This window comes from Zonotrichia albicollis, chromosome 18, assembly GCF_047830755.1.
Source record: "Zonotrichia albicollis isolate bZonAlb1 chromosome 18, bZonAlb1.hap1, whole genome shotgun sequence".
Taxonomy (NCBI): domain Eukaryota; kingdom Metazoa; phylum Chordata; class Aves; order Passeriformes; family Passerellidae; genus Zonotrichia; species Zonotrichia albicollis.
The window spans coordinates 2,471,803-2,491,055 of record NC_133836.1 but is presented as its reverse complement, the minus strand read 5'-3'; the positions used below and the strand labels follow the sequence as shown (position 1 = coordinate 2,491,055).

The window sequence follows — 19,253 nt, the reverse complement described above, 5'->3', positions numbered from 1 at the left end:
TCTGCTGGATCTCTGATGCTGTGTGGAGCTCCCACCCATCTTCCAGGGCATAGAAAACCCTCCCAGCTTTAGCACACAAGCAGTGCCACTTGTCACACATGCCAACAGCACCATAAAAGGGCCTGTTCAAGCCACAAGATGAGAGGCTCAGGGGAAAAGTAGCCTTGAGTTATCTGGATGCAGAAGAGAGAATTCAGCACCTGTGGCAATGAACAAAGTCAGGCCCTGTTATCAGCTTGGACTGGTGCCACCAGCAGAGACAATCTGCTGTTTCCAGAGTGCCATTTCAGTCGAAGCTGTTTGGACCCAGCCTGGGAATACAATGCTGGAATTATCATCACAGCAGCCTTGGGAAACAGGCTTCCCTTCCTGAAATTCAGTGCAGCATTTTTGCAATAAAACTGATCTAACTGCATCCTCCAGTTCCCTTTTTGCAGTCATGCCTGCGAGGGACACACAGGACACAATCAAATTCTCTTTCCTGGCATCTCATGTTACTAATGACCATTGTCCTACCAGTACTTTGCAGGGTGAGTTGGCTTCCCTAGTTCCCAACCAGCCCAGTTTGGGTTTTCCCCCAGTTTTTTAATTAAGCAGAAATCAATTCCACTTCTATGAGCCGGTGGCCACATTCTGCTCCCAGGTACTCATGAAAATGCAGAATTAATCACTTGTCCGTCAGCATTGGGTGGAACCCCAACCTCCTCATACCCACAGAGCAAATTTTCCTCAAGCAGAAACTCCTGGCCATTTACTGAAGGATGATTGAGGAGCTCAGAGCACCACACACAAACTCCCTAAGTGGAGGGAGGGAAAAGAAAAAGAGATCTTGTTCTCCTTCTGGGGCACGGATTGTTATCATATCACAAAAGCCAGCAGCTGAAAATATTCCAGCCAGGAAGCACCATGCTCTGAGAACAGGTTAGACTGCCTGTCCTTCCCTGGGAGACTGACACCCAACGGGATCAGGATGGAAATGAGTTCTCCTGACTGCTGGGCTCACAGCCATTATCAGATGCTGGAGTGTTTTACATACCTCCTTCTCTGTGGGCTCCTCTTGGCGTTCCCCAGAACACGTGCAGGAGCAGCTGCATTCAGCTGTGGTGTCAGATGAACGTTACCTGGAAAACCCAGAAAACAAAAAACACCCCCAACCAGAGCGGCTCGACGTTGAGTGGCAGAGGTAGTATTTTATTTTTTTTTTGAGCATCCCTCCCTCAAGGACACTAAATTTAGAGTTTGTAAAACATCACTAAATGAAAACAAAACATTGCCAATAACAAAAATGCAAACCTGCTGGAAAGGAAAATGCAGCAGCATTCAAGTATCAGAAAACATGAGAGCTAAAGTGCTTGAGAGAATTTCCTAACTATGCAGAGTCTGAAGTCAGTGTTCCCTTAGAAATGCTATTTTTAAAACAGCACTTGCCTGGCTGCATAGGATTTTTCATCAATCTATAGCAGGATAACACTACTAAGCCAGAGCCATTACCCCAAAGGGCTAGGAGCAACACATTTCTTTCTGTCCCTCATACTAAAATAAATTATATTCAAAGAAACACATTATAAAGTTCAGGCAGCTGAAGCTGGACTTCAAGGAACGTGACAGAACGGATTTCCCATGCAGTGAAGTCGCTAGCATGGCCTGAAGCTGAACAAAGCTTTGGTGGGATTTATAAAGTGCTGTTTTTTAGTGTTTTTTGCCTGTCTTTAGTAGTGGTTTTTTTCACACCAGCACCGGGGTTGTGAGTTAAAAAAAATTCTGAAGTAACAGACCAATTTTCAGTGGATGCTGGCGCCAGACAGACATTGCACAGTGCACACAAATAACGTTAAAAAACTACAAACAAATCGAACAAAAAAAACCCCCAAGCCCCAAAACCTAACCCAGATATGGTAAAACGTTTCATCCTTAAAAACAAACACCCACCAAGCACCAAGAGCAAACCAGAAAGTAACATCTGCCTCCCGGTCCCCTGGCTTGTCCCAGCAAGGATGGATACTACGTAATACAAGCTCAGCAGCAATGGTTGAGAGCCTGAGCCTGCAGGCACTCAGTGCAAAACTCTCCCGCGTTCAGCTCCATGGGAGTGATCCAGTTTTCACCAAAGCCAAAGGGAACTCCCTACAGGCTTCAGCCAACTTTGGATTAGCCCCATAGACTGACAGAGGGAGCAGGACCTTGCTTTACAGTCAGTTTTTCTATCCAGCCACAAAAGCCACCCCCTGAAATTCCTGGAGGGGTTTTCAACCGTCCCCCCCACCACGCATGCATTTAACATCCATTACAGTTAATAGCAGTTACACATGCAGATCGATGGGCGAAAAGTCCCAGTCGAGAGGAGTTACTGGAAGTAAGAAAAGAAACCCAGTAGAAATGCTGAGAATTGCTAAGGATTCCCTCGAGTGAATCCCTGCTTTGCTGGCTGGCAGGCGTCCTGCAGGAAGCTCTATGGTGTGTGTTGGGGTGTGCAGGGTGTGTGACGTGGGGCGAGCCAGCGGCGCCGTTCTGCCACCTCCATATCCCAGCTGTTCCTTCTGCCACCTCCATCCATCCCAGCTGTTCCTTCTGCCACCTCCATCCATCCCAGGGAGCGTCCGAGCGCCGGCCGCCCTCACTTGGGCGCGGCAGCGTTGGTGAAATCGTCCTGTGCCATGGCGGCGGCCGGCAGGGAATGGGGATGGGAATGGTCTATCCTGAACTCCTCCTCCAGCCCCCCGGGCGCCTTGGCCGCGTCCCCCCGGGCTGCAGGCTGGCCACTGTCCGTGCCGCCCCCCTCCAGCCCCAGGATCTGTCTCTGCACCAGCTTGGAATAAAGGCCTCCTTCTTCCATCAGCTCCTTGTGCGAGCCCTGCTGCACCACGCGGCCCTTGTCCAGCACAATGATGTTGTGTGCCCTCTCCACAGTGCTCAGCCTGTGAGCTATGACAAGCACCGTGTGGTTCTGCAAGTCGCCGTAAATCGCCTGCTGAATCTGCGGGGAAAAAAGGCGTTAGTGGCCGGCCGCTGGGACAGCAGCAGCTTTGTGGGCTCTGGCCAGAAAGCTCTGCACAGGGGATGGGTTCTGCTCTGCTCCCTGCAGCACTGCCAGCACCAGCATGTCCAGCCCAGCTCCCAGCTGCAGCCCAAAGATCATCTCAGTCCAGCCAGGTGAGCTACGAGCACAGGTCTGGTCCTGCAAGATGGGGACTTGTTACAGCTGGGCCCCAAATTTGGAGGCCACGTAGTGCTGGCAGAGACTGAAGGAAGCCAATATCTGGTGAAAGCAGCTGCTGAGTAAAGCAGGATTTTTTCCTCAGTATATCAAGGTAAGGCAAGAGAAGGTTTTTTCCAGTCAAGACACAATAGCACTGACGTCCAAAGGCAGGCAGGTGGCCATCAGGCAAAGGTCACATTGACACCCCTGGGTAGCCAAAACCAACCCTGGGCTGGCATCAGGTACCACACCCGTGACTGAGGGCCTGTGAGGCAGCAAGCTGCTCCAAGGTCAGACACTTGTGCTGCCCCAGCAGGATTTGTCCTCTGGGATTGGAGGCACATCCTCAAATCCCAACCTTGAACAGCCTTTCCCTTGTGTCATTGCATCAGGGAGGCCAAACTTCCAGACAGATAAACTAGTTTATAGGATGCTCAAGGCTTTTCCTGCAAGCGTGACTTCCTTTGTGCCTTGGCTGGGATTTGAGCTCAGTCACTCCTACTCTCCTTGCTGCAGCACCATTTTATAGGCTCTTCCTCTGTATCTTGTCCTAAAAGGCTGCAGAGAGTCTGTATGCCAATTAACACCTTCCACATTGGAAAAAATAAAATCAGCAAAGATCCCTACCTCATCAGGTTTGTCAGGCATTGGCTGCTGTGAGCATGGAAATATTTCCTTTTCAGAACAAAATTCTTGCTACGGAATTAGCGCTTCACTCAACCCTCTGATGGCACATATCAAGAATAAGTTTGTCCACTGGCTGGAAACTGAGGCTTCAGTCTATCCTCCAAGCCCTCTTTGTGCCAAACACCAGGGCACCCTCCCAGCCCTCTCTGTCCCAAACACAGGGCCCCAGAGCACTCACCGCGTGCTCGCTCTCCGCATCCAGCGCGCTCGTGGCCTCGTCCAGGATGAGGATGGGAGGGGCTCGGATCAGGGCCCTGGCAATGGCCACCCTCTGCTTCTGCCCCCCTGACAGCTGAGCTCCTTTTTCCCCCGCCTCTGTTGGGTCAAGGAGAGAGGAAGGGGTCAGAATGGAATCCCGGAGCTGGCAGGACGTGCAGCTGGCAGCCCCAGCAGCAGCGGGTGGTACCTGTGTGGTAGCCGTCCTGCAGCTCGGTGATGAAGTTGTGGGCGTTGGCCTTCTGGGCAGCCTGGACCACGGACTCGAAGGAGGCTGAGGCCAAGCCATAGGAAATATTGTCTGCAATAGAGCGGGCAAACAGCACGGGCTCCTGGCTCACCAGGGAGATCTGCAGGAGCAAAGGGAGAGCAGGGCTCAGAGCAGATGCACTGCATGGTACCTCAGACCATTGATACTTGTTCCTGCTATAGATATAATATACAGATATAGAAATGTCATTAACCAAGATAGAGAAGTGCTCATGGTGAGCTTCCAGTGGGGATGCCAATGTCAGTGTGCCCAGTCTGCACCTTCTGCTGGAAAGAAACCTGATGCAATGCTGGGATGTTGGCATCTGGGATGGGCTTCCCCCTCCTAAAGCCTGCTGTGGTTTTGCTCCAGGTCTGTTATTGCCATCACTGTTTGCTTTTCCCAGAATGGAAAACCACTTCTGCTGGGAGAAGTCAGGCTGGAGAGACCCTCTCCCAGGCCCTTGCTGATTTTCCTTTCAAGGCCAAAAGGGCTCATTCACACTTGGGCCATGTGAATGAGCCCTCTTGCATCTTTTAATCCTAAATGAGCAAGTTAGGGAGGTAACTGCTGCAATTCCTTAATTGCTTAGCAACAGTCTCCCTGTCCTGCCTTACAGCGATGGCTGTTCACTGCCACGTTCAGCTGCTTTATCAAACCCTTGATATTGGAATAAATCAAACCTTTCAAAGTAGTACTCAGAATTGTGCAGGAGAGAGCCAGGGAGACACGGTCATATTTTAATTGATTTCTCCCCATGCCCCTAACACCACACCAGGCTTTCTAAACTGAAAGATTTGCTTGGCCTTTGATTTTCGCTCTGTACGGGCAGGGAATGTAAATTAGTCACAGTGACTTTGGCTTTCCTGCCTGTCTCTGATCAATTGTTTTCAGGTTTTCCTGCTGACTGCTGAGGCCATTTGCTCTGGGGGCAAACAAAGGAGGCAGTTACTTGCGGAGATGAAGGCTGATCTGTGCTGACACACAGATGAGAGCTGAGGGGCCCAGACCCCTCTCCTAGGCAAAGCACCAGCCCTTCTGGTGCTCCAGCTGCTGCCAGGATCCTGAGAGGTTTAACTCCCCATTAGCTGAGAATTACTCTAAGATCTTAAGGCAGAAATTGCTGGAGGAATACAAAACTATTTTTCCAAACCCAATTTAGATGATAATTAATCCAACAGCCAAAAACATATCTCTACTGTGTTGGCCAAAAAATACCAAACAAAAGATGTTTTTTGTTCTGTTTTTGGAAGGCTTCCCCTTCCCCTTGAAACCACCCTCCATCCCCTTCCTTTCCGCCCCCACAAATTATCCAAATTCATTTCTTGGACCACTTCCAGCCTCCAGCTTTCTGGACATTTGTGCCAGATGAAACCCAAAGCAACGTGCAGCAGTGCCATGCATCCCCTCAGAGCCCTGCAGGTGGCAGGTGGGCCAAGCAGAGCTCAGGCATCCCCAGCAGAATACAGTATCAGTGGCTCGTACCACGGAGTGCAGGTACTTGTGATCGTACATGTTAATGGGACGCCCATCCAGCAGCACCTGCCCGTCCTGCAGCGGGTAGAAGTTCTCCAGGATGTTGACACAGGAGCTCTTCCCACTCCCTGAAGGGCCCACCAGCGCTGTCACTTTGCCAGGGTGCAGGGTGAAGGACACGTCCTGCAACAGGGATGGGAGAGCGTGCTCAGCTCCAGGCTTTTCTCAACGTCCTGGGGCACTACACAAGAGAAGGAGCCAGAATCTGGCCAGAGTGCCCCTCTGCCTTGGTGATGTGCCACATCAGCCATTTCTCCTGGCTCTGAGGAAGCAAAAAGCCTCCAAATTGCTTCAGATTTGCCTGCTGATGTAGCAGGTCCTCTAAAAAGCAAACTGACCTCTTTGCCTCTTCCCCCTGTCTCATGATCCCAGCCCCTCTCCCACGGAAGCAGTCTGAGGCAGCTTGGCACAAAGCCCTGCACCACGCTGACATGTTTAATGCCTGAGCAGGGAACAAGGCTTTTATTAATAAATCTCATTCCTTGTAAGGAAGGCCGGCCCTAAACACCCGCTGCTCCTTTTAATCTGCTTTCCAGCAAGCACTGAGGCTGCCTGTACCCATCTCTGACAGGCAGCTGACCTCCCCACAGCTGGGCTTTGCTCCTGGCAGGAAGGAGCAGCAGCACCTGGTGCTGGCAGTGCCCACGGGGCTCACCTGGAGGACCTGGGTGGCAGAGCGAGTGCGGTAGGAGAAGCTGACATTCCTGAACTCCACCTTGCCCTCCACGTGATCCGGGGCCAGGGAGCCATCGTGCACCATGGTGGGCTGGCGGTCAATGAACTCAAAAACCTTCTCAGCAGCTCCCACGCCCTGCATGAGGCCGCTGTACACGGAGCCGATGGACTGCAAGGGAAGAGGCAGCGGTGAGACCCTGCCAGGAGATGGGGAATCAGCCAGTGCCACTCCAAAGGGGATGGCTGAGGCACTCCCAAGTCTCCCATCGCCTGATGCTGGCTGCAGGCATCAGACACAGGGAAGGAAAACTCTCCCTCTTCTGTTGGGTATGGAAGGGATACATGGACAGCCCAAGGGAAGGGTGCTTTTCAATATTAAACCCAGAGCTGCAGAACAATTTGTACTTTAACTGCCCCTCCCACCAGGAGGGGGAAAACCCCCTCAAACCAAACTGAATCCACACCAAAACCACAGCCTGGGAACCCCAGCAGAAGCTGCAGTGATCTGAGCAGATGGTGAGAGCCAGGCAAGCTGCCTCCAGCTCTGCTCTGCCCCTGCACAGAGGCTGAAGCACCACCAAAACCACACTCGGCTGTCAGGAAACCTCGACTGGATCATTCCTGGCTGGATTAGCCAAGTTTTTGCCTCTGCAAGGGGAAGGCAGCCCTGGGTGGGCTCCACCATCCCACCCACAATCCCATCTTGCTAATGTGCTGCCAACGCAGCAGCTTGCAGCCTATTCCTGGGAAAGGGAAAAAAAAAAGTAATATAATTAAGTTTTTAATGAAGCCTGAAATTTAACAGGCAGCTTTGTAATCCCTTCATTCTTCAGGCCAGGAAATGTGCTTGGCAGGCAGCCAGGGCTCTGCCCTTCAGCAGGGCCAGCCTGACCCCTCTGCTCCCAGCTGCCTTTTTGGGGGACAAGCTGCTTCAGGAACATGAGGGTTGTGAGAGCACAGCAGGGGAGGAATGGGGAGCAGAGGAGAGAATCTGCTACAGCACCAAAGAAATGAGTGATGCGAAAATCAGCACTGGATCCATCCCTGGGACCTTCTGGGAGATAGAAGGGGTAGCCCAGAGCATGGGGAGGCCCTGGCACAGGATGCCCAGAGAAGCTTCCACACCCATGGAAGTGTCCAAGGCCGGGTTGGATGAGGCTTGGAGCAGCCTGGGAAGGTGTGGAAGGTGTCCCTGCCCAGGCAGGGAGCTGGAATGAGATGGGCTTTAAGGTGCCTTCCAACACAACCCATTCTGGGGTTCCCTGCTAAAACTGACTCACCTCCATGCAGTCCCCCAGGACAAACTCATAAATGATGAAGGATATCAGGTTTCCACTCGTCATTTGCCCAGAGATCACGAGGTGCCCTCCGTAGTAAAGGATGCTGACCTGGACCACCAGCAGGGTCAGCTGAAAGCAAGAAAACACCCCAGAATCAGCAAGGACAAACGGATATTTTGGTGCATTTGTCATTATTCACACAACAGCCCAAACTTCATGTGCTGACATTTATTCTTTGAGCCCTGAGCTGAGGATATCTGACAGAGCAGCTGACAGCCCTAGGAGCGAGCATGGAAATGAGAAAAACAACTCAAGTACATGGGCTGATTTAAGGAGCTGGGCAGATATCTTTCAACAAAACAAGTCCCGAGGGACAGCAGCCAAGGAGGCAGAATTTATCTGAAATAACAGAGCACCTCATGAACTCTCTTGGACTGAGATCTTCAAGCATAATAATCTATGTTCAAATTATCCAAGGCATGCAGTCACCTCACCACTAAAATAAACTTTCCGCTATACGAGTGTGACACATTTTAATTTAGAACACAAAATCAAGCCAGGAGTTAATGCAGAATATCCTCCTTGCCTGTACAAGTCCCTGAAGCATAACCCCAGCTGTCACCTCAAGTCTGTGGGGGGTACCACCTACTCCAGAAAGGAGACAGATCAGCTCTGATGTGACAAAAATACCAGCTCCTTTTATTCAGCTGGTTTTGTTCCATGCTGCCCAGGTGCTCCAAAAAGCAGCGATGCCCTGGTGCCCTGTGGGACCAGAAGAGGTTGTAAATTCACACAGACAAAAATACAGGAGGAAAAAATGCCTCCTCTATAGCTCTGCCATGGTCTGACCTTAAGCTCCTGCGTTCCCTCCAAGACCCTACCAGGGCTGAGCTGTATCCATTGCCTTCTTTCTACGTGAGCCCTGCAGGAGCAGTTTTTGAGGGCTTTTGCCTTCTCAGATTTGTCAGGATCAGTGTCAACCCAGCTCATGCTCCAGCTTCACCTGGGAGCCCAGAAACCATGCTAATAATGCTCCCATTTTGTTTCCAGACTTGGGAAGCCCTGAAGTCCCTCACAGCTGCATGAAGGCACTGTAACTCACAGACCCTTCACCAGCGACTGCCTCCATCCCCGAATGCACAGAGACAAGGGCAGCCTTGCATGAGGGTTTTGCCCTGGAGAAATCCCAAACCATCTGGTGTTAAACGATGAAAAAGCATTTTGCAGTGCGGGGGGGAAAAATAATAAAAAAGCCCAAAGGCAGAGCCCAGCAGCCTCCCCCTGCCACCACCCACACACAGAAGATCTCCGTTGCCGAGCAGAAGCTCAACCAACGCCGCGGCTGTTCCCAGCCAGAGCCCTGGCACAGGCAGGCACTGCAGCACCACGCAGCCATGGGCTGCTCCACCACCTTCAGCTCCTGTCAGTTATTGCCCCATCTGAACTGGAAGAAGGGAAAACAGGCAGCTCCATGGAACGACACAATGCTGCCTTGGAGGGTATTTTTATCCATGCCTTTTGATGGATAAATGGATAAAAATAACAAATGATTGAGAGCCTGGGGATCACCGGCAGCAGAAAGCAGAGTTCCCTGGGAGCAGAGGAGAACCACGTGTGCTTTGGGATATGGAGAGACCCCCCTGCCCACCCCAGCCCCACGGAGGGAGCCCCAGGGTCACAACCTACCCCACTGGACCAGACATAGTAGGTGTAAGCCATGGCCTCCCGCTTGTTGAGCTTGTACACCTGCTGCAGCTTCTGCCAGTACACGTTGGCTTCCGTCTCCTCATTGGCGAAGCTGCGGACGGTCTTCATGGCCGAGATGGTTTCCTCAGCCGTGTTGTTGGCCTTGGCCAGAGCGCTCTGCACATCCTTGGAGAGCTTCTGCAGGGAGCAGGGGGAAGCAGAGGGAGCTCAGCGGGTGCCAGGCTGCCCATGGCACATTTCCCCACTCACCCCAGGCTCTGGGACCCCACCAGTGACTCCAAAGTGGAAGGAGAGATGGCACAAGGACAGGCAGATCTATACAGGACATTGCACAGCCCAGCCACCTCTTCTATCAGACATGAGATGCTTCCACTCCTGAGCAGGAAGCAAGGTAAGAGCCCAGGCTACACCTGTCTGCCCTCACAGATTTAATGCTGGCAGCAAAACACTCCAGCATCACTCCCACCGGCTCCAAGGCCACCCACAAGCTCCTTGATGGCTTCACAAGGGGACCAGCCCAGCACTGTGGCAATGCCAGCTGCTCCTGCCTACCTGGTAGTACTTCCCATAGACATCAGACACCAGCATGATGATGGGGAAGCCCATGAAGGTGACCAGGGAGAGCTTCCAGGAGAGGCTGAACATGAAGAAGATGACGCCCGTGGCCTTGACCACGTTGCGCAGGAAGATGTTGATGTTCTGGGAGACCAGGTCGCTCACGATGGTCGTGTCCGACGTCAGGCGGGAGATGACGTCCCCTGCAGCAACGAGGGGTCGGGGAAGGGGAGAGCAGGGATGTGTCACCACGGCAGGTCACTGCCTAACCGTGTCCCACATCCCATGCCAGGGGCCAGATGGAGCTGCCCATCCAACCAGCTGGGGGTCTGAGGGGTGGCGTGGGAGGGGAGCAACTCTCCACCGCTGTGGATGCAAAGCAAAACAAGGAGTTTGGATTGCTGCATGCACGAGGAGCAGGAGGTGGCACCTGCAGGCACAAGCCACATCCCTGGGTCACCAAGGGTGGCTAAAGGACAGCAAAGTGGCAGCTGCTCATGTGGCAGCATCCTGTGCTGGAGGGCAGCCCACAGGCCACACACAGCCCACAGCCTGGAGCTGGCCCAAGGGACCTGGGGACATGGGACAGCTACTGAGGGATGAAGCTCTGGCGGTGCCTTTTGGTGGAGCTGAGTGTTACAGCCAGCAAACACCATTCTGAGCTCCTCAATCCTTGGCTTGTGTTTGAGTCCAGCTGAATTCCCAAGCTTTTGTGCAAGTCCAGGGTTACCCGTATCCCACTTGCAGTAACATCTCTGCTGCCCTCAGCTACCAAGGCACTGTGCAGTGACTGCTAAATACAGCAACAGCCTCAAAGCTAAAAATACCACTGGGACAAAATTAAATGTGTGCAAGTTACACCAGAGTGGCACACACGGCCTGGGACTGGGACAGGACTGAACTGGAAGCAGGGAAAGCAACAAGCACACCCAGCAAGCCTCACACATCCCAGGTTTCAGGGACAGGAGCAGAGCTGGAGAGCAGCCCACCAATAGGCACTGATGGGAGGAAGGAAATGGGAGTTCTGGGGGTGGGACTTCTGGGTGCCAGGCTGATGGGGGGCAATGGGACATCCCCACGGTGGGAGGCAACAGAAAGGGAAGAACTTTCTGCTCCTATTTCTAACCACGAGCAGTGGGTGCCGCCTCTGGCTGCCCCCAGTGTGCTGCATGACAGTAGAGCAAGCCACGGGGAAAAAAATCTGGGATGGGATAGAGGGGTTAGAGCAAATCCAGGGGAGAGAGGAACCAACCTGTGCGATTCTCATCAAAAAAACTCATCTCCTGAGACACCAGGGACCTGAAGAGGCAGTTCCGAAGGCGGATGTTCAGCCGGGCAAAGATGAGCGTAAAAACGCCGCCCCGGATACCTGCGGCAAATGAGCTAATTGCAGATAAGAAATGTTATAGAGCCATGGACACGAAACCCTCTCAGCCACACCAACACCCCCACGCCTGGCCCAGGGCCTGGGCAGTGCTGACACCACTTATCACCAGCCCACACCTCTCCTGGTGCCACCAACACAGTGGTGGTTGGTCCTTACCACATTAGGCACAAGTTTTGGGAAGGAACGCAGCACTGCTGGAACAGCACTCCCCAGGGATCCCATTCCCTGTGTCCATTCCTGCTCCCTCACCTCCAGCAGACGGACATGAAGGGCCACACAAAGGCCTCGTGACTGCCAGCCACGGCCTCTCTGCTCAGAGAATTCACAGCACATCCCTGGGGCCTGGCAGCAAACTGGTGCAGTGGGTGCCTGTGCCCACCATCACCACGAGCTCCTGTGGGAAAACCCCAAACTCCTTGCCAGGGCCAGATCAGCCCCTGCATTACCTTCCTATGGCGAGCAGCGACATGACCAGCACTGCTGTGGAGAAGCGATCCATGCTCTTCTGCACCACGATGCCATCGATGGCCAGCCCTGTGTAATAGGGTAGGAAGGTCTCTCCTGCAGGACAAGCACAGGACATGGGGGTTCAGCCCCACTGCTTCCCAACTTTGACAGCCTGTGGACATTCCCACCCCAGAGATACTCGGCCATCACACAATGGGGACATTGCACTCCCAGTGTATTTTATCCCCAATTGCATTTGGTGTTGCCCCATTGCATTTTTCACCCTCCCCATGCAGCACGTGCCACCAAGCACCTCCAAAAAAGCAATCCTAGGGAGCTTCCATGCCCCATCACCGAGGCTCCTCCATCCCTCCTGGTGGGGATGGGAGCACACCACGGCCTGCCTGGTCCCTTCACTCACCCAGGGCGGCCACGAGGAGGAAGAAGGAGGCAATGCCCAGGAAGAAGGCATCTGGCTTGGTGTAGGACAGCAGTTTATGGATGGTGGGACCTGCTGCCTCCTCCCTCTTGTCCCTCGGGGTGCCCCCATCACAGCTCTCCTCCACCTCGGCGCGCGACTCGGAGCTGGGCCCCAGCGCCTCGCGGGACGAGGTGACGCAGGCCAGCAGCTGCCACAGCCCGAAGGTGGCCGCCAGCGCCACGTAGGTCCAGGCAAAGAGCCCCCAGAACCAGGGGTCCCTGATGGTCTTCCGCACCTCCGAGTAGAGCAGCAGCTTCACCATCATGTAGATGCCCATGAGGAGGCAGACGACGGCGATGAAGGTGCGCGAGGCCCGGAGGCGCCGGGGCCCGTAGGCCGTGTTGGTGGCCACGCCGATGGCGGCGCCCAGCAGCACGCAGCTGCGGTACAGGCAGCCCCCCCAGATGTCCAGCAGCGAGTTGAAGATGTTGAAGTGCCGCAGGTCCTGCAGGACATTCCGGCCGCCCTGGCCGTGTGTGTAGAGCAGCGTGGTGACCACGACATCGGCCCCGCTGAGCGCCAGCGTGCTGGCCACCGCCTTCCAGGCCCGCATCGTCACCGTGGGGCTGGGGTCACTGACACGGGGAGGGGCAGCCCTAACACAGCAAGGACGGGCTCATGTCGGCCTCTGCTGTGGGGTGAGAGAGGGGGACGAGGTTATTTACCTCAGAGAGGAGGCAGGAAAAGGGAAGGACACGGGAGGACAACTATGCCAGCTCCCCACCAACCCATCCTGACCCCAGACACCATTACCTGCACCTGCCTCCCCTCCCCTGCTGCACGCGGTATTTCATTAAATGAGCGGCACAAAGGAAGACAAACTCTCCTCCCGGATGCCTTCACCCATCCTGAATCCCAAAGCAGAAATCTGCCCATCCCGATGGGAATCTGGCTGTGGTGGCTGCCATCACATCCGTGCAGCCACGTGTCCTGTGCTGCGGAGCCGTGGAGGTGTTAAACTTGGACAGTCATGATCCCAGAGTCCCTGCCCACCTTTCCCAGGACAAAGCTGAAACCAAGCAGCCAAAACCGTAGGAACGCAGACAGGAGAGCAGCTCAGCTCTACAACGGATCCCGCCCATCAAAATAAGACTAAATCATATGTAGCGCAGCTTGCCACACCTTACTGTCCCCAGCCCTCCTGGATATTAACTCGGGGTAGCACTGAACCCGCTGTGCAGTCAGCGCGCAGTTCAATGACACAACAAAAATCCCGAGAGGAAATTAAAAAGGGATTGGAATTCCATGGCGGCGTCCCGTGGGACAGGAAGGCGCCGGGCGGGCGGGACACTGCCCTCGCTGCCGCCCGGTCTGCGATGGCGGGGCAAGCTCCGAACGGAGCCGGCAAAGGGCGCAAAGCCCGACCTGCTCCGAGCCGCTCACCTGGGCCGGTGCCGTGCCCTGAGGAGCCACGCTTTGGCAAGAGGGAGGTGCCCGATCCCGAAATTTGTGCTGGCTCAGCAGCTGGTGACGGTGCACAGTGCGGGAGGCACCGCGCTAAGGGAGCCATGTGTCCGCCACACTCCGGCCTGCGCGACCGCAGCGCCCCAAAACCGAACCAAGGGACCAAGGGCAGCCCTGGCACCGGGCAAGCTGCGCCCTTGGGCGAGAGCCGCTCGGGTAAATGGGATAAAAAGCTAAAAAGCGCAGGAAAACAGGGCAGAGGCTGCAATGTGGGGAAGCACAGGGGTTTACGGGGTGGGTGGGGAAGGAGGGATGGACGCAAAGCAGAGCAGCGGTGCCAGGGAGGAGCAGCACACGCTTCCCAGGGTGCTCGCTGCTGCCATCCGCTGCAAAGCTGCGCGGATCCGGCCCACGGAGGAGGAGAAGGAGGAGGAGGAGGCGGCAGCCACCGCAGCTCCCCACCACCCTCAGCAGTGTCCCCAGCCCCGAGCTGGAGCCACCCAAGGTCCCCACTCGCATCCCGCCTTCCCCGCGCAGAAGAACGTCCCGAGGCGGGGGAGACACCCAGGAAGGGCCGAGCCCGCCATAGCCCGGCCGGACCCCCACGCACGGCTCCCCCTCCCGAGCAGCTCAGCCCCGGCCCGCCCGGACGGCCCTTACCGGCGGCGGCTCGGGGACCGGCGGGATCAGCGCGCTCCGAGCGGCGGCGGCGCGTCCCGGGAACAAGGTCGGTGCTGGGCGTGGCTCCGCCGTGGCCCCGCCCCCGGCCACGCCCTCTCCTGCGGCGCGCGCCCGGCCCCGCCCACGGCCGGACCGAGCAGCGGCACCGGGGATCCCCACGAACCCCGAATTTGGGGGTTCCCGGTGCCCCCGCTCCGGTAAACCCCGCCCCGACGCGGCAAAGGCAGCCCCGGAATTTTCCCCGTCTCAGGAGGTTTTTTTATCCTCCCCAAATACACGTTTTTAAATTTTTAAAATTATTTTATTGATTATACCATGTCATTTCTGCAGTAGAGAGGGAAAATACAACACAGGAGTTGGCTCAAAAGCAACCGGGAAAAGAGCTCGAAATAATATTTTAAGTTAATCCTGAAACAGGGGCTCGGTGGGTTTAATTAACCCCTCAAGAGGGACTTGACAAGGACCCTCTGTGTTAATTAACCCCTAACACAGAGGAATCCACTTTCAAGAAATCCAGCTTGTAAATTATTTTCCCCTTCACCTCCCACTCCAACTCTTAAGGAATGAAAAGGCTCAGGCTCTTCCCTGGACAGCACCTATGCATCCAGGTGAGTTATACAGGTGACAGGGGCAGTGTCATTATCCCAAAATTTCCAGGTGTTTTTGGAGTGCTGGGCTTAAAAACACCCGTGACCCTCACTAGCACAGGCACAGATGTCAGGATTGCTGGAGTTTGCACCATTTCTGGAGAACAGAATGGTGACGTTACAAAAGACAAATTAACTTTGCCTGGATAACCAAAACCAAAAATACCACATTCTGTTGTTGATTTTATTTCTGCTAATAAGTGCTTAAAACAAACCATTAAAAACCAAAAAGATCTCTCACTTCAAGCCCTTCCCACATCCACCAGGAGCACAGTCAGACCTGGAGTGACTATTCCTGGCTCAGGCTCACAGCAGGGACACTTCTAAGCTGCAGGAAACATTGTCCGTGGCTAAGCCAGGTCTGGCTTCTGCTTCTCTTCCACCTGCACCCAGATCACTCCTGGGCTTTGCTCTGCACCCAGTCCCTCCCAAAGGGCAACTCCCAAGCCACAGTCGAGGTGGAGCTTTTTGGCAGGACCGAGCCTCTCCCTGCCAGGACGGTGCCACGTCCCTCGCTCCGAGGGATGATCCAAGGGCAAACCCGCACCAGGAAGGGACTGAACAGACCCCCTTGTCTGAACCTTCCCCTTCCCTTCTCCCAGGACAGAGCAGGCACGTCTGCACCCTGCACTCCCACGCAGCCAGGCCACAAACCCTGGGACAGTCGCTGCTGTCCCCGCGCCGCAGGACCCCGGCACGCCCAGGGTTAACTGGGCTTCTTCCCGCCGGCCACGCTCTGCTCAGGGGGCAGCACCGTCTCGATCTGGAACGACACGAACTGGCCCTTCTTCAGCTTCTTCAGGGAGCTGCCAGGGCTGCCCCCAAACACGTTGTCTTCCACCTTGAAGGCCAGAGAGGGCAGGCCCCGCGTTTTCCTCTTCACGCCCTTGCGCTCGCGCTTGCAGGCCGTGCTCATGTTGGAGATCACCTGCCAGGAGAACGGAGGGGTTGGGCTGCCAGGGGTCCTTCAGCAACCAGCTCAGCCCTGGCACAAGCTCAGTGAATCCCAGAATCTCAGAATCCTTGGGGCTGGAATCCTTAGCTCTGGAGGTCACCCAGGCTAACCCCGTGTCCAGGCAGGGTCACCTGGAGCAGGTGACACAGGAACGTGTCCAGGTGGGTTTGGAATGTCTCCGCAGAGGGACAATCCACGGCCTCCCTGGGCAGCTCCAGGGCTCTGCCACCTTAATGGAGAGAAGCTCTTCCTCATGTTGAGGTGGAACTTCTTGTGGTTTAGTTTATGGCCACTCCTCCTCATCCTGTCACTGGGCACCACTGAGAAGAGCCTGGCACAATGATCTGACACCCCTCAGAGATATTCCTGTGGGTTGATGAGATCCCTCTCAGTCTCCTCCAGACTGAGCAGGCCCAGCTCCCACGGTCTCTCCTCGTAAGAGAGGCTGAGAGTGAGTGAGAGCTGGCAGTGTCACAGCTGGATGCACCTGGGGCAAGGGAGGGACCCAGCAGGGACTTCCCAGCCTTGTTCTCACCACCCAAACCAGCAGGAGACCTTGACACGTGAAACTGCAACTCCACTCAGAGCTGTCAGTCAGCAGAGGGCAGAAGGGGATCTAGGCTGGAGTGCCACAGAGCCCAGGGAAGCTTTCTCACCTCCTGTTAATTGCAGCCCCAATCCCTGCCTGGATGCAGGAGAGATCCCAACAGCAGAGGCTCCCTCAGGACAGGACAGAGCTCTCAGTGCCCTGTGCCAGGATCTGCAGCTCCATTCCACAAAAGAGGAGCTGAGCTGGTGAACCTGAGCTGCCAAAGGGATCAGATCCTACATTTCCTGTTCCCAGGCCCTCCTTCCTCCTGTCCCATATTCCCTCTGGCGTTCCCTGGCAAGAACAACCACAGTCCAGGTGAGATCAGAGAGAACCACACAACCCTGAGTGGAAAAAATGACTGAGCAAACAAAGCACTTGAGCCTTGTCTGTGGTTTTTTGGCACACAGCTCACCAAGCACTTCACAGGGGACACTGAGGTCATTTTTCAAGTGAGGGAACCAAGGACTAGAGAGACAAAATGAGCTGCCCAAGGTCACCAGCACATTAGAGACAGTCAGGAGCTGCATGCTGACTTTGCTCTCCAAGCCCATCTCCCTGCCCACTGGGCCACTATTCCTCATGGGAGCCCAAACCTCCTCTCATTTTGGAGCAGGGCTGCTTCAAACCTCTGCAGTTACACAGCATCTCCCTGAAGGCTTCCTGTCCCTGCCTAGGGAGGGACTCCCTTGGCTGATTTGGGATGCAGATTACAAGGCAGGGAGCTGGGCAGGCTGGGACACAGCTCTCATTAGCCTGATGGGGCAAGTCAGTCCCTCCTATTTCATCACCCACCTCTGAGCAGCCCCACCAGCAGCTCCCCTGTGCTGCTGGCCCAGAGGGTCCAGCTCTGCTCCTGCTGCCCTTGGCACACACTGAGCTGCCACCTCTCCTCTCAGGCCAGGCTTGGACTTAGCTGCAAAACGATTTCAAGGCACCACAAGACTTACAATCTCCTTCACCACGTTCTGCTGCTCCTGCACCGTGGCTGTGAACGGTGGGAGGCCGTCGGCCTTACCGGAGCCAGCCCCCTGCTCTTTAGAGTCCTTGACAAAATCCACCTGCAAGGCACAGACTGGGAGTTACTCTGCACCCACGGCAGTGACAGAGCTCCTGCAGGGCTCCCCTGGGCGGGCAGTTACCTCTGAGGACAGGCACACGTATCTGTTGAACATGAGGAAGAAGGGGCTGTACTTGGTGGCCGAGTTGACCGAGGTGCGGAACTCGAAGAGGACGGGGTCCAGGTGTGCGTCCCACTCGCTGGGCTTCTCGTTCACCACGCTGCAGATGGAGGCCCTGAGCACCTCAGCACTGGGCTCACCAGGGCTGGGGGGGTCTGTGGGCTCTGTGGGTGTGAGGAGCTGGGAGATGTTCCAGCGCTCGCACAGGTGCCGGCTGACCTGGGAGAACACGGAGATCACGGCGTGTCAGCCCCAGAGCAGCCTCCAAGGCACTGCCCCCTGTGCCAGGACAGGCACTGCCCTCCCTGTGCCAGGACAGGCACTGTTTGCCCTGTGCCAGGACAGGCACTGTTTGCCCTGTGCCAGGACAGGCACTGCCACCCCTGTGCCAGGACAGGCACTGCCACCCCTGTGCCAGGACAGGCACTGTTTGCCCTGTGCCAGGACAGGCACTGTTTGCCCTGTGCCAGGACAGGCACTGTCCCCTCTGTGCCAGGACAGGCACTGTCCCCCCTGTGCCAGGACAGGCACTGTTTCCCCTGTGCCAGGACAGGCACTGCCCCCTGTGCCACGACAGGCACTGTGCCCCTCTGCCAGGACAGGCACTGTGCCCCCTGTGCCAGGACAGGCACTGTCCCCCCTGTGCCAGGACAGGCACTGTGCCCCTGTGCCAGGACAGGCACTGTCCCCCCTGTGCCAGGACAGGCACTGTGCCCCTGTGCCAGGACAGGCACTGCCCTCCCTGTGCCAGGACAGGCACTGTGCCCCCTGTGCCAGGACAAGCACTGTGCCCTGTGCCAGGACAGGCACTGTGCCCCTGTGCCAGGACAGGCACTGTTTGCCCTGTGCCAGGACAGGCACTGCCCCCTGTGCCAGGACAGGCACTGCCCCCTGTGCCAGGACAGGCACTGTGCCCCTGTGCCAGGACAGGCACTGCCCCCTGTGCCAGGACAGGCCCTGCCCCTGTGCCAGGACAGGCACTGTCCCCCCTGTGCCAGGACAGGCACTGTTTGCCCCGTGCCAGTCTGAAAACGCTCCCCAGAAAAATTAGAGCCTGGGAAAATGTTTTGCAATGACAGCTCTCGTGCTTGAAGCTCTCCACAGCACTGGGAAGCTGGGTTAATCCCAGGGTAGGGCTGGAATTTCGTGCACATGGTCTTTCCTTCTAAGCAGAGAGGACTTGCACCACTGATCTACAACCTCAAATCCCTGCCATGGTGAAAGCAGGGGCAAATCAGCTCCCACTCCTGGCAAATCAGCTCCCACTCCCAACAGGGGCAGGGATACGGCAGGATCAGTGCCTCGCCCCCATCACACAGCACATCACAGCTCTGCCTGCAGGACCTGCTGCCTGCTGAAGGTCACTCTGCTTCCCCCAG

The 19,253-nt window shown here is 55.6% G+C and overlaps 1 protein-coding gene across 4 annotated transcripts; it reads right to left on the bottom strand.

Moving 5' to 3' along the window:
* Positions 1-1,170: 1,170 nt before the first annotated feature.
* Positions 1,171-14,622, bottom strand: ABCB9 (ATP binding cassette subfamily B member 9). 4 transcript variants are annotated; one of them, XM_074553986.1, is made up of 13 exons: positions 14,482-14,622; positions 12,358-13,048; positions 11,936-12,050; positions 11,355-11,485; positions 10,100-10,305; positions 9,527-9,724; positions 7,841-7,969; positions 6,541-6,729; positions 5,835-6,008; positions 4,290-4,449; positions 4,062-4,198; positions 2,576-2,974; positions 1,171-2,544 (listed from the first exon to the last, which is right to left on the bottom strand). In XM_074553986.1, the coding sequence occupies exons 2-12, from the start codon at positions 12,968-12,970 to the stop codon at positions 2,615-2,617; spliced, it is 2,412 nt and encodes an 803-aa protein (XP_074410087.1). In that variant the 5' UTR covers positions 12,971-13,048; positions 14,482-14,622; the 3' UTR covers positions 1,171-2,544; positions 2,576-2,614. The 4 variants fall into 4 exon arrangements, with proteins under 4 accessions (XP_074410087.1, XP_074410084.1, XP_074410085.1 ...); XM_074553983.1 differs by having other exon boundaries at positions 1,171-2,974; XM_074553984.1 differs by having other exon boundaries at positions 1,171-2,974; positions 12,358-13,045; positions 14,482-14,601.
* Positions 14,623-19,253: the final 4,631 nt, after the last annotated feature.